Source organism: Lepus europaeus, chromosome 2, assembly GCF_033115175.1.
Source record: "Lepus europaeus isolate LE1 chromosome 2, mLepTim1.pri, whole genome shotgun sequence".
Classification (NCBI taxonomy): Eukaryota; Metazoa; Chordata; class Mammalia; order Lagomorpha; family Leporidae; genus Lepus; species Lepus europaeus.
Window position 1 is genome coordinate 110,420,704 of NC_084828.1, and position 13,885 is coordinate 110,434,588.

Here is a 13,885-nt window from a genome sequence, read left to right on the forward strand (position 1 = left end):
AATTTTATTTAGGTGTAAAATATAATCTATCTTTTTAAAATTTATTTTTATTTTTATTTTTTGACAGGCAGAGTAGATAGTGAGAGAGAGAGAGACAGAGAGAAAGGTCTTCCTTTTTGCCGTTGGTTCACCCTCCAATGGCTGCTGCAGCCGGCGCATCGCACTGATCCGAAGCCAGGAGTCAGGTGCTTCTCTTGGTCTCCCATGGGGTGCAGGGCCCAAGCACTTGGGCCATCCTCCACTGCCTTCCCGGGCCATAGCAGAGAGCTGGCCTGGAAGAGGGGCAACCGGGATAGAATCCGGCGCCCCAACCGGGACTAGAACCCGGTGTGCCGGCGCCGCAAGGCGGAGGATTAGCCTGTTGAGCCACGGTGCCGACCAAATATAATCTATCTTAAACAAAACCTCACCCAACATGTATAACTTGCTAATCTGTGCTAATGAGGTTGAAATGAGATATGAATAATACTAAATACTAAATTAAGTATCATTAGCATTTGAATATGATTTAATAGTCGTGTTTGAAACATTGGTGGGTCTGATTTTGTTAGGTCAGGGGTTCTTAACCTAGAGTCCACAGACCTTTAAGGAATTTAAGGATAGAATTCAGATAAGTGAATCTACATGGGGAAAAATGTATTTCCATTAGACTACAACTGAAGTTTAGTATTTGTTTCAATAGTTAAGTGCAGACAATTCAGTTACAGTGACTGTGACTTTGTCAATAATATAAACCAGGCATTTTCATCTCACTTTACAGTTGCTGTAGGTCTTCATATACTATGTATACCACTTCAATGACACAGCCTCAAGATCACCTAGCTCTGGCTATTAAGTGCACACATACATTACAACATCACAAATTAACATGTTTTAACAGCTTATATTTCAATAGAATTGATCTTTGTATCCCATGCATTTCATTTTCTGTACATGAACACATCATTCTGAGAAGGGGTCCAGAATAATGAAGTGATCTAGGCAGTCACTTAAAATGAGTCCGCAGTGTGGTGAGCTAACCGCAGGGAAACTTCATCCACCCTGGCCTCCTTTTCTAGTCATTGTCCTGCTAAGAAGAGAGGTCACAGACCTTTTGGGCAGTCGGAAAACTAAGACCTAAGAAAGACCCTTCATGTTAAAACTTTATCTGTATGGAAAGAAAAGCCATGCAATTTAAGCCCCAAGGGGTCTCTGGAGTAAGTTGGAAAAGCATAATAAACAACACATTTGGGCCTAATCAAAAACTTACAGCTAATCTGCAGACATTGGTTTAAAGGCTTACCAAAGAAGGTAAATTTGTCTTGTGTGGTAGCCTGCACAGCCAGCCACTAGAACAGGATTTTATTTATCTCAGATCATGCTCCATAAAGGCAGTGGGCTCCTTTCTAATGTTTGGTGTAAGGATCTGACAAAGAGGTCAGAGTTCACGTTCCTGCTCCTTGGCTTATTGGTCTTAGTTCCAACAGGAAACAGATGGCTCTTGGGGAGATATTGTACAAAAGTGTGAGTAAAATGAACCCGCAGAGGAAGCACAGTAGCCTTGGCAACTCCAGGCTAGCAGCAGAACTGACATTATCCTTGGCCAGGAGGGGAGGGTACAGGAAGTGGCAACTCTGAGAGGGGTGGACATTTGGGAGAAATGATGACCTTTCAATACCAAGGCAGCCCCACTGACAGAAGAGCCTCAGTAAACACCCTAAGCATCCTCAGATTTCTGGCCAAGAAAAACCATAGCCAAACCCACCTAGAAGCCTAGAGGCACAGGAGCCACTGCTGTGGTGTGTGTCAGCTCTGTTGTGGCAGAAAGCAGAGTGCAGCTGGAAGGGTAAATAAGAAATCCAGCACATTTGGCAAATTCGTGGCACTTATCATACTATTAGACACCCCAAGAAGCCAGAACTGTATGTTTATTTATGGCTGTGCTTGATAAAATCATGGTACATGGTAAGTGCTTAGTATTAATGAACAGAGATATGAAATATTGCTGAAACAGAATAAAAGAAATTATCTACTATACAACGATTAAGAAATATTTGCTTTCAGACAGAGTGGATATTTAAAATGTTACTCAAATACTACAGCAGGATTTAGCAATATATTCTGTTCTGTAGATAAGGTAGGTAAATACTACAGCTTTATAATATAGTTAAGTACAGTTGATCTTCATTATTTGTGGATTCCATTTTTTGGTGAATTTGTTCTAAAACTTTTGTGGTGCTTTGGTGGTCATTGGCGGAGCAGCAAAATTAACTTGCCAAATGCATATGCTCAGCTGACTCTGAACAAAGCCTTCTTGTTCAAGCTCTCATACATGTCCTTTTTGCTCTATTTAATGCCATGTTTTGTGCATTTTTGTAAGTTTTGTTGATTTCACTGTTTAATATCTTTAAAACATTTATTTTTGGAGCCAGCGTTGTGGCAGTGTGTAAAGGCTCTGCCTACTATGCCAGCATTCCATATGGGCACCAGTTCATATTCTGGCTGCTGTTTGATCCAGCTCCCTGCTAATGGCCTGGAAATAGCATCAGCAGATGGCTCAAGTGTTTAGGCCTCTGCCACTCACACGGGAGATCTGGCTTCAGCCTGGGGAGTGAGCTGGTAGATGGAAGACCTGTCTCTTTGTCTCCCCCTCTCTTGCTGTAACCCTGCCTTCAAATAAATAGATCTTTTAAAAATATATTTTTCATTTTACTCAGAGGGCAGAAAGACAGAGAGAGAGAGACAGATGGAGACCAATCTTCCTTCTGCTGATTCAATTCCCAAAAGCCCACAATAGCCAGGGCTGGGCCAGGCCAAAGACAGGAGCCTGGAACTCAGTGTGGTTCTTCCATGTAGTGGTAGCAACCCAAGTACTTGGGCCATCATTGGCTACCTCTCAGGGTGCACACCAGTAGGAAGCTGTATTGGAAGCAAAGTAGCTGGGACCCAACCAGGCCCTCTAATATGGAGTGTGGGCCTGATAAGCAGCCACTGAATTGCTGCACCAAATGTCTGCCCATGATTTCACTGTTTAAAATGGCCCCCAAATATAATACAAGTTGCTAAGTAGTGTTCTTCAGAGCAAAAAGGCTGTGAAGTAGCTGACAGAGAAAACATGCTAGATAAGCTTCATTCAGGCATAAGTTACAGGGCTACTGGCCGTGAGTTCAATGTTAATGACTCAACAGCATTAAATGAGGTGGCCTTAAAACAGAAACAACCTATGCCACGTTTATGCATCGACCGGCCGATGGAAATGCTGTAACCAGAGACCTGCAGAAACTCAGCCCTGTCTTTCCTTCCTCTAGTGATGGCTCAGCATTTGCTGATTCAGTGACTTTATAGAATATAACTACCATGAATGAGTATCAACTGTACCTGCTGTTTTCCAGTTCCTAAGAAAGATTAAAGAAAAAAAATTCAACATACTAAAGACACGATTATTTTTTCTAGGCAGTAGCTATCTGGTCCTTATGATGTAAAACCAGAAAAAGGGAAACATCAAAATCCATTACTGCTGCAGGATTTCAGTATGATATATAAAATTTATTACTTTTTATAGCATTTACTTTTTAATAGCATTCAACTAAATCTAAATAATTTCACTTAGTATTATATAGAGAGCCCCACAGCTTGAAAGTTAAAGAATTCAGATGGAGGGAAAAGGAAAGCACCCTATGTAATATATTGACTCTAGGAGTAATCACATACATGTTATTCTTGCCACTTGGATTTATTAGCCTCTGATTAATTCAGTCCTGCTTAAGTGGTCCAATTTTTTTTAACTGCTCACTTACAGTAGCATAGCAAATCTGAAACTCTTAAAAAAAAAAGTCACCATTCAATTGATTACTGTAAACAATTCTCCAGGCTTTGGCATAAGGGTATTTAATGTTAATCAACAGAGCCATCTATCCTTCTGAGGATTCTAATAGAGTCAGCCTTTTGACTTTTATATTGGTTTAAATTATATAACCTTAAATAGTAAAACAGATATTAAGCAGAAACTTCTAACTTACTTTTCAATCTTAATATTCCCCCCGCCCACTATTTCCCTTATCTGCTATTTCTAAAAATTTGTACTAATATTCTGTAAGACTCTATAAACCAGTAAGGTGACTTTCTTGTCCACCATGCTCCAAATGTCTTTAAGACTAGAAACAGTACATATATTATAAAGTATTTCAGGATACATTTTAAGTGCCTGGGTATTATCACAGTAGTAATGGTTAACAGTCTTTTTTATTTCTTGAATACAGTTCTGGTATCAGTTTCATACACAAAAATAAATATTAATGTTTCTGGTGATTACAGACGTCCTTTCTGTGAAAATAAAAAAGTTCTGCAAATGTGATAGGAAAATACCCAGGCACTAAAATTAATGAATATTTGCTAAGAGAGAACTCTTCAAATGATTGCAGCTTTGATGGAGTTGCATTAATATCAAACAGTCACATTTCTGCATATTTACGGGAATATTATAAAGCAGCAATCAAGTTATGTTTAATGAAGTGTGTTAATATACAGAAAATGTATTCTCTTGCAAAATTAGGAAAACTTAACATCATTGGTTAAGTTAGATGAGAACAGGCCAAAGGAAAATAAAGAGCTACATACATGACTTCCTCCAACTACAAAGCAAAATGCTCTGTGACAGAAGGAAACTCATTTTATATTCATTACCAGTTTTTAAGAGTGTAACTTTAAGGAATGATTATGATTATAATTAAACAAAATTTTTCTAAGACTTATAACAGAAATGAGGCATAAAATCAAGCTGTAAAACTAGTTTAAAGCAATTAGAGTGCAATGGTTCTCTTATTTTTTTCTTTTATATTCTTTATTTTAAATTGATATTTTAGAACAGTAAATTATCTTTCACAGCAGTGCCTTCTGGTCTGATAATACAGTACCCATTTCTGAATGTAAAGATTTAAAATAAATCAAAATAGACATTAAGGCATACAAACAGCTACTTTAAGTCTGCTCTTATTTAATAAGGATCAGTTTTTACTCATATTCAAATACATGGAATGTTGGCACAAAACTGAAGCTGCTGTAGAAAGATCGCGGATGTTCTGTGGGTTATCGAAACTTCCATTTCTAAAAACATACCCTTACATGGACTTAATTTTACAAATTTAAGTGTTGAGAAATGTCTAAATAATAAGCAACAATTAAAATAAAATGTTTGTTTTCTTTGTAAATTATGTACAGAATACACTTTACGTTACGACAGGAGATAGGGAAGGAACAAGAGTCAACACGTTCCAACCAATGCTGTTCGCTGCTTCTGCTGGAGATGAACACCTTCCTTGGAATCGGATGTACAAATCAGTTTGGATTTCCTACGTTGGAAAAGGAGAATTTGTAGATAAACTAAAAGTGTCGCTGTATTGTTACTAGTTGGCTTGTTTGCACAAAATGCTTTTAAACCCTGCTAACTTGGAATCATAAAAGGAAATTTCCTGGTATTATTTTATAATGAAAAATAAAAGCTTAATTAACAATTAAGAACAATGAGTTTAAGCATTTCATCTTTAAGAAACTGAAATGGCTACATAACTATGCAAAATCTGAAATGCTGGAGTTTCTTTATTTCTTTTAAAGTTATCTTGATTAGTCTAACAGTAAAAAGCCATACAACTATCAAAAAATGCCCTTAATCTAAATGTCATTATGTAAAGTACATCTTTGATAACTATCAAAATGCATGAGATCTATTTACTGTAAAATTATCAAATGGATAACTTATTAATGGCTTTAGACTGTACCAAAATTTTGTAAAACAAAGGACTGAATATAACTGCTTAGATGTCAAATACATTTTAGAAATGGATTTAAAGAATGCTACAAATGCCATGTGTACATTATAATGATCAGCCAACATAGAAAATCCAACTTCTTGCACTTATTCAGTCCCCAAATTAGTGAGATTATGATTTTTCATGTGAAGACTTAGGTGTTTCTTCTTCATCATCTTCCTCCTCCTCTTCTTCACAATCCCCATCTGTTTGCTGTTCCAGTTCTTCCTTTGTGATCATTTCAAAATCATTCCCATTTCCACTACTGTGCTGGGAGCGGTCGTCTTCCCGCCTGTCACTGTCTGTGTCTGAATGCCGTTCCCCCGCGGAGCCTTCTGGTCCGTGATTCCCTGGTCCTACTTTTCCCTCCTCCTCTTCTTTTTTCTCACTGTCTGACTTTTCCTCACTGTCAGACTTCTGCTGCTTTTTGGTTTCAGATTTCTCATCTTTCTTTAAGTCTGCTTTTGGTCCTTTATATTCATGTGTGTACAGAGGCCTGAAGGAGTCAATGAAGCCCACGTCAGCAGTCAGATTTGGCAAGAACCAAAAGTGGTGTCTTCCTCCAGTTATAAGCCAAATTATGAGAAACAGAATGCAACGAGCTGTGGAGAGAAAGATTTCTCTGAGTATTTCAAAGATTGGTTCAGACAGCAGGGATTTCTGTTAATAAAATGCTAGACAAACATTTAGCTCCACTATTGCATATTTCATGCACTTTAAACATGAATGTTTAAATCCTGACTAGTTCAGCAGCTAGCACAGTATTTTAGCAGCAGATATTAAAACTTAAGGGCACAGTGATATAACAGCAGTTAAAAATTATATTTTTCATAGAAGTGCTGTTTCATGGATATACACTTATGATTTCTGTACATTGATTGCAATGCTATGCATTAATAAACATAACAGTGAGTTGGAGCTTAAATATTTATGAGATTTAGTATAAGAAAAGGAAAAAAATTGTGAGTAACAGATAAAGGATACTCTAAGAATGAAGCCTTTAAAAGAAAAAAAGAAGGGCTGCATCATGACTTTTGTAAGTCCTAGATACTTCTGCCTTTATAGGGCATTTACTCTGTAAGAAATAATCAAAATTCTATTTTACATATGTTAATTGACTATTTTGGTATAGATGCAAACATAATACTGGATAGGTTTGCTATTATATATATATATATGCAGATTACTATTTCTGATTTTACTATTTTCTGATTTTAAATGAAAATGAAATGAAATGAAAATGAAAACATTTCTGTGGGCCCTGGCAAGTATTGTGGGTTTGAGGCATGTGCCTACTCTGCCTGGATAAAGATTCCCAGAATTAGCAAATTTCTATTTTTTAATCTTTTTTGTTTTACTAATTAAGTAAATCACGTAAGGTTTATGAGTTACTCTTTTAGAACAATACTATGAAAGAACTGTGGGATAACAGAAATTGGATTTTAAAATTTGCAGTAATAAATTATGACAAACCCCAATACTTCATATAGTCTTATCTTAATTTATCAATTAGGTACAGTGGAGTGATATTTCCTTTTTTCTTAAAAGTCATGATGATTATGTGAATTTCAGGTGTTTTTGTTATATTTTGTATTTTGTTTCCTTTACAAACAACTGTACCACATATCTATATGTAATATAGATATAAAGTCTGAAAAAAGCTTATTTATGCTTCTTCCATTATTTGCTTCAAATAAAAGGAAATGGGTATAGCTGCCTTGATATTTATAAAGCAGTATTTGTAAACAAATTACCTATTTATAAGGCAGAATTTTAATTTTTATAAGAATATAAATATTCTAGATTTATTTACATCAGAATTTGATAAGCAAAAAAGGTAAATATGAGGGTACCTCAAAAAGCTCACAGCAAAATGGAATTAAAAGATAAGTTTGGGGCTGGCACTGTGGCATGGCAGGTAAAGCCTGCTGTGCTGGCATCCCACATAGATACCGGTTCAAGTCCCGGCTGCTCCAATTAGATCCAGCTCTCTGCTAAGGCCTGGGAAAGCAGTGAGAGAACGGCCCAGGTCCTTGGCCCCTGCACCCACATTGGAGACCTAGAAGAAGCTCCTGGCTCCTGGCTTTGGATTAGCCCACTTCCGGCTGTTGCAGCCATTTGGAGAATGAACCAACGGATGGAAGAGCTCTTTCTCTTTCTGTAACACTAGCTTTCAAATAAATAAATCTTTTTTTTTTTAAAAGGTAAGTTTATTTTGGTGCAAAAATGTTTGAAATCTATGCATAGGAGGATTCTTCAAGAAGTTCATAAATTGAAAAATCATGCAATGATTTCAAAAACTTTTTTGTGCCAAAATAAACTTACTTTTATATTCCATTTTGCTATGAACTTTTAGAGGTACCTTTGTATGTCTAAAAGTATGATTTAAGAATGAATTCCAAGGGCCTGTGTTATGTTAAGCTGCCACTTGCACAGCTGGCATCCCATATTGTAGTGCCAGTGCCAGTTCCCAGCTGTTTTGATTCTGATGCAACTTTCTGTTAATATGCCTAGGAAGGCAGCGGAAGATGGGTCCCTGCCATTCATGTGAGAGACCAGGAAGGAGTTCCTGGCACCTGATTTGGTCCAGCCCTAGCTGTTGAGGCCATTTTGGGGAGTGAAGCAGTAAATGGAAAATCTCTGTCTCTGTTCCATGACCCCCCTACACATAAAAATAAATAAATCTTAAAGAAAAAACTTCACTCACAGAGAAAAAGAGATAATAAACAACTTAAGAAAGTTTTTCTCTAAATGCAATTACAATACTATGGTAGCTTTCACAGGGTTGTAAAAGATGGTTCATAATACAAAATTTCCCATTATAGCCCCAAAACAGCAATACAGAAATGACACAAATACTTACAAAACCTAATTTCTTGGTATACACTAACTGGGCACAGCAGAATTCTACCATGTTTTATAGTTTTTCTTTATGTAGCATCAGATTACCAAGGGCAAGAGGGGGAGAATCATGGAAAAAGTGACATGTACTATAATTTTGTTCCTATACTAAAAGTGACACATTTTATAAAACTGCTGGAGGTGTTGTTTTAAGTGGTGATATTAACAATGCACATTCAGAGTAACACCAAATATAATTTTTATTAATATCTAATACTTCACAGGATAATCTAAATATCCAGTTTTAAGTGAGCTACAGGTCAAAATTACTTGAAAGTATATTTGGAATTGTATTTCTTAACGGAATTAACACAAACTATTGGGTTTGTTTCCTATTTTAATTCACAAGACAATTTGGATTCATAATGAATACTTAAATCCATAGTGTTTTTGAAAAAATATAAAAAAAACACTACTGAAGAAACAGTATTTTCAAGAGTAAAATAACAACCATGAATCATTTAGTGGAGCTAAACTATTGTTGCAAATTTTCAAGGACTTCCTAAATTTTGGTGATTTGAGAGCCATAAGGCATAAATTTTGTTATATCTAATGTCAAATCAAAATACAAGCCTTTTTTTTCTGGATGCAGGTATTACACCAAGTTACCTGCTCAACAGGCTTATTTATTATTTCCTGGCATACAAATGTGCTCATAACTTGCAGGAGCAGCAAGGTTTTTCCAAGATCACAGAGAAAAGAAGCCCACAAACATAATGGATTGAAGGAAAACTCAATGAGCTCCTGTGTCCACAGGTGGTAGCACTGACCGAGGATGTCCTGATGGCCAGGGTAAAGGTAAGTACTTGGGGCTGTAGGAGCAGTGCTTTAAAAATGTAAGAAATATGTATGTATCATACAATCTATACCCAGTTCAGATAATCTTGGTCAAATAATGTCCTGTAACAACAGATATTAGGTCAGTAAAATTGGTGTTGTTTTATCTTTTATAAACACCTATTCCTATATCTTGGTGGAAAGCTGATTTGTTATTTGGGGAAACTAATCAGAACTTTATTACATACACTGACATAAACTCCTGGTGAATCAAGGAACTCAATATAATTAAATAATCATCAGATAATTTTAGATAAGCTGAAAAAACTTCATGCATCTTTCTCAAGTTGAAAAATTGAGTTTCCCACATGACATAGGACAATTTTCAAAGACTAGGATTTTAAATAAAATGGTATTTGTTGGTTTTAAACCTGAGTAGGTAATATGGTTATTGTGGGAAAATATAGACAAATGTAAATAAGATTAAAATCATAACTACCACCACTATTCACATTTGGTGGCATTTCCTTTCAGTCATAATTACCCTAGTATTACTATTTCAAAAAGATCTGTATAGTTATATAGAAAAATACCTTATTATCTTAATTTATTCTTTGACTACGAGTGATGAGCATTTTTACATATTTATCATTTTGTTTTTATTCCCTCTTCTAAAAGATGAAAGGCCGGTGCCGTGGCTCAACAGGCTAATCCTCTGCCTAGCGGCGCCAGCACACCGGGTTCTAGTCCCGGTTGCCCCTCTTCCAGGCCAGCTCTCTGCTATGGCCCGGGAGTGCAGTGGAGGATGGCCCAAGTGCTTGGGCCCTGCACCCCATGGGAGACCAGGATAAGCACCTGGCTCCTGGCTTCGGATCAGCGTGGTGCGCCAGCCACAGCGAGTTGGCTGCAGCGGCCATTGGAGGGTGAACCAATGGCAAACGAAGACCTTTCTCTCTGTCTCTCTCTCTCAATGTCCACTCTGCCTGTCAAAATAAATAAATAAATAAATAAATAAATAAAATAAAGGATGAAAGGACATTTGTGTCTTTATCATTTAATATTCAGGTTCTCCTATCAATTGGTATAAGTAGTTGGGGATATTATTTTTTTGCCTGACCTGTCAGATTGTTGCTTTTTTTTTTTTTTTTTTTAATTTGACAGAGTGACAGACAGTGAGAGAGACAGAGAGAAAGGTCTTCCACGGCCGGCGCTGCGCTGATCCGAAGCCAGGAGCCAGGCACTTCTTCCTGGTCTCCCAAGCGGGTGCAGGGGCCCAAGCACCTGGTCAATCCTCCACTGGGCCCCTGGGCCACAGCAGAGAGCTGGACTGGAAGAGGAACAACTGAGACTAGAACCCGGTGCCCATATGGGATGCCGGCGACACAGGCAGAGGATTAACCAAGTGAGCCACGGTGCTGGCCCCTGTTGCTTGTTTTTAATTTTGTTTGTTTGATGTGAAAAGGGTTTAATTCTTTAAGATTTATTTATTTATTTATTTGAAAGGCAAAATTATATACAGAGAGGGAGAGACATTTGGTTCACTCCCCAAATGACCACAAAGGCCAGGGCTGGGCCAGGTTGAAGCAAGCAGCTAGGAGCTTCATTCTATCTCCCACATGGATGCAGTGGCCCAAGTACTTGAGTCATCTGCTGCTGCTTTCCCAGGTGCATCAGCAGGGAGTTGGATTGGAATTGGAGCAGCTGGGACACAAACCGGCACCCAGATGAGATGCCAGAGTTACAGGCAGTGGCTTAATTTGCTACGCCATGACAACAGCCCTGGTTTTTTAAATTCTTGGTCATCCAAATCTATTTGTTCTTTCAGTTACATTTATACTTTTAACTATAAAACACTGATCATCTAAAACTGTGGGAAAATATATATTTAATGTTTTCTTGTTTACTTTTCAAAATATTTATCAACTAATGCGTCTAGGATTTACTCTGGCACCTCAATGAAAATTACTGATCTTCTCCTACATAGCAAGCCAAATTTTTAGAACCACATATTGAATATGTGCACAGAATTTAAACATTTAATATATAAATTTTATTTATCTTAAAATCAAATCAAATGTTTTACAGAAAATATTACTTTTAATAAATGATGGGGGGCTGGCAAATTAATCCTCCACCTGTGGCGCTGCCATCCCATATGGGCGCCGGTTCTAGACCCAGCTGCTCCTCTTCCAATCCAGCTCTCTGCTATGGCCTGGGAAAGCAGTGGAAGACGGCCCAAGCACTTGGGCCTCTGCACCCATATGGGAGACCTGGGAGGAAACTCCTGGCTCCTGGTTTCGGATCGGCACAGCTCTGGCCATTGCGGCCATTTGGGGAGTGAACCAACAGAAGGAAGACCTTTCTCTCTGTCTCTCCCTCTCACTATCTGTAACTCTACCTCTCAAATAAAATAAAATCTTTAAAAATAAATAAATAAATAAAGGCCACTGTAAAGATATTAATCCCCTTGTTATAGCTAATTTTAAAGTACAACTATGCAGATTAAGACACAAAATATATTATGTGTTTCAAAACAACTGAGAATAAATTTCAAATGTCTCATAAAAAATGACAGGTAAGACAGGTGATGGATGTTAATTAGCTTGATTTAATCGTTCTGCATTGTCTACAAAACAATACATTGTACCCATAAGGTATATACAATTATGATCTGTCAATCAAAAGTAATAGCTGTAATAAAAACAACTTTAAAAAAGATACATTACTCCTCCCTCTTCAGATTAGACCAAATCTAATCAAGTCCGAGTCAGGCTTGGGATTTGACCCAGAAAGTAGGAGGAGTAAATACTTCTTGATTTATCTACATGGATTCTACTATTAAGCTTTACTGAAGTTCCAGATTATACTTCTCTGCTTAATACCTACCTTACTGAGGCCAGTTTTATTAATAACAATACTCACCAACAGCAAGGAGAAGAATGCTGGCAACAAAACAGCCTGCGCCCACACTGAGGTAATAAACACCTACTCTCATTTCGGCTGGCCAAAGAGGGAAGAGGGTGGCCGCTATCACTGCGATCACTGAAACAAGAAGCAGTATTTACATTCATAACTTGTAGAACAGAAAGTCTAACGGCTTGGTTGTACTAACAGCAAACATTTCTGGGGAGGGCCAGCAGGGGGGGATATGGTGAAAACAAAACATACTGAAATACAGTGTTGTTATTTTTATAGGTAAAAAAGGGTTAATTATGAGCAATTTCTTATTATTCAACCTAACACTTGATACTGTTCTTAAATTATGTTAGGATTTTTTTAGCAAGTTACACATAATCAGAAAAGAGCACTGTCTAAAAATCAAATTGTTAGTTTCTCAAATTGTCAACTGATGTTATTTTCAAGCTAAGAATACCTTATTTTTTGGCTATTAAAATATTTGTATACAGAGCAGGATAGCTTGAAGAAACAACAGACAGCTAACCTCAAAAAAAAAAAAAAATTGATTCCAAATACCTCTCCCGGGAGATTCTGATTCTGGGATGGAGCTCTAATAGCCACAGATTGAAAAGGTTCACCAAGTTATTCTGCTACATATGGGTTTTTTGGTAATTACGGTAATTATATACTCCCCAGGTTTTTTGCAAGTGAAATGAGGCCACAGGAAAGAATTTTAAGAAGTCAGAAGTCTGGTTATTAAGTTTTCAGTGTAATACTAGGATGAAAATTCTGGCTCTATCATTTTTAAGTTAAGTAACCCTGGACAAGTTTTAATCTTTTGAGGTTAAATATAATTTTTTAAGGATTTATTTTATTTATTTGAAAGGCAGAGTGACAGGGAGGGAGGGAGAGACAGAGAAAACAGTTAAGCTATCTTATATTTAGTAAGGTGCCTGTTCCCATTTTTTAAAGGTTGAAGATTAACTGACACTGCACAGAAAGTATTTAGCAAAGTGACTATAGTACAGTGTTAAGCACCCAAAGGTTATCAGTTACTAGCTATGGATTGGGTTTGGTTTTTGACTTTATAAAAGTTATTTTGGGGGAGGGGTAGAGCTGTGGTGTAGCAGGTAAAGCCGCTGCCTGCAGTGCCAAAATCCCATATGGGTGCCAGTTCATGTCCCAGATGCTCCACTTCCGATCCAGCTCTCTGCTAAGGCCTGGGAAAGCAGTAGAAGATGGCCCAAGTCCTTGAGACCCCTGCACCTGTGGGAGACCCAGAAGAAGCTCCTGGCTTTGGATCAGCCCAGCTCCAGCCTTTGCAGCCATTTGGGGAGTGAACCAGCAGATGGAAGACTTTCTCTCTCTCTCTCTGCCTCTCTGTAACTTTTTCAAGTAAAATAAATAATCTTTAAAAAACAAGTTATTTGATGGGGTACCCATGACATCATATTGACCAAGTTTATTTTATCTGCTATCTATTTTTCTCTATTTGTTGAATCATTCTTTCCCCACCCACCCCTGCC

At 37.4% G+C, this 13,885-nt stretch overlaps 1 protein-coding gene across 2 annotated transcripts in view; it reads right to left on the reverse strand.

Moving 5' to 3' along the window:
• Positions 1-3,693: 3,693 nt before the first annotated feature.
• The window catches only part of SEC62 (SEC62 homolog, preprotein translocation factor), a 37,634-nt gene continuing 27,442 nt past the window's right edge, over positions 3,694-13,885 (reverse strand). For both annotated transcript variants that reach the window (XM_062212013.1, XM_062212005.1), the window contains exons 7-8: positions 12,384-12,503; positions 3,694-6,385 (exon numbers count right to left, since the gene is read on the reverse strand). In XM_062212013.1, the coding sequence (XP_062067997.1) occupies positions 5,916-6,385; positions 12,384-12,503 (590 nt within the window). In that variant the 3' untranslated portion in view covers positions 3,694-5,915. The remainder of the gene's footprint in view (positions 6,386-12,383; positions 12,504-13,885) is intronic.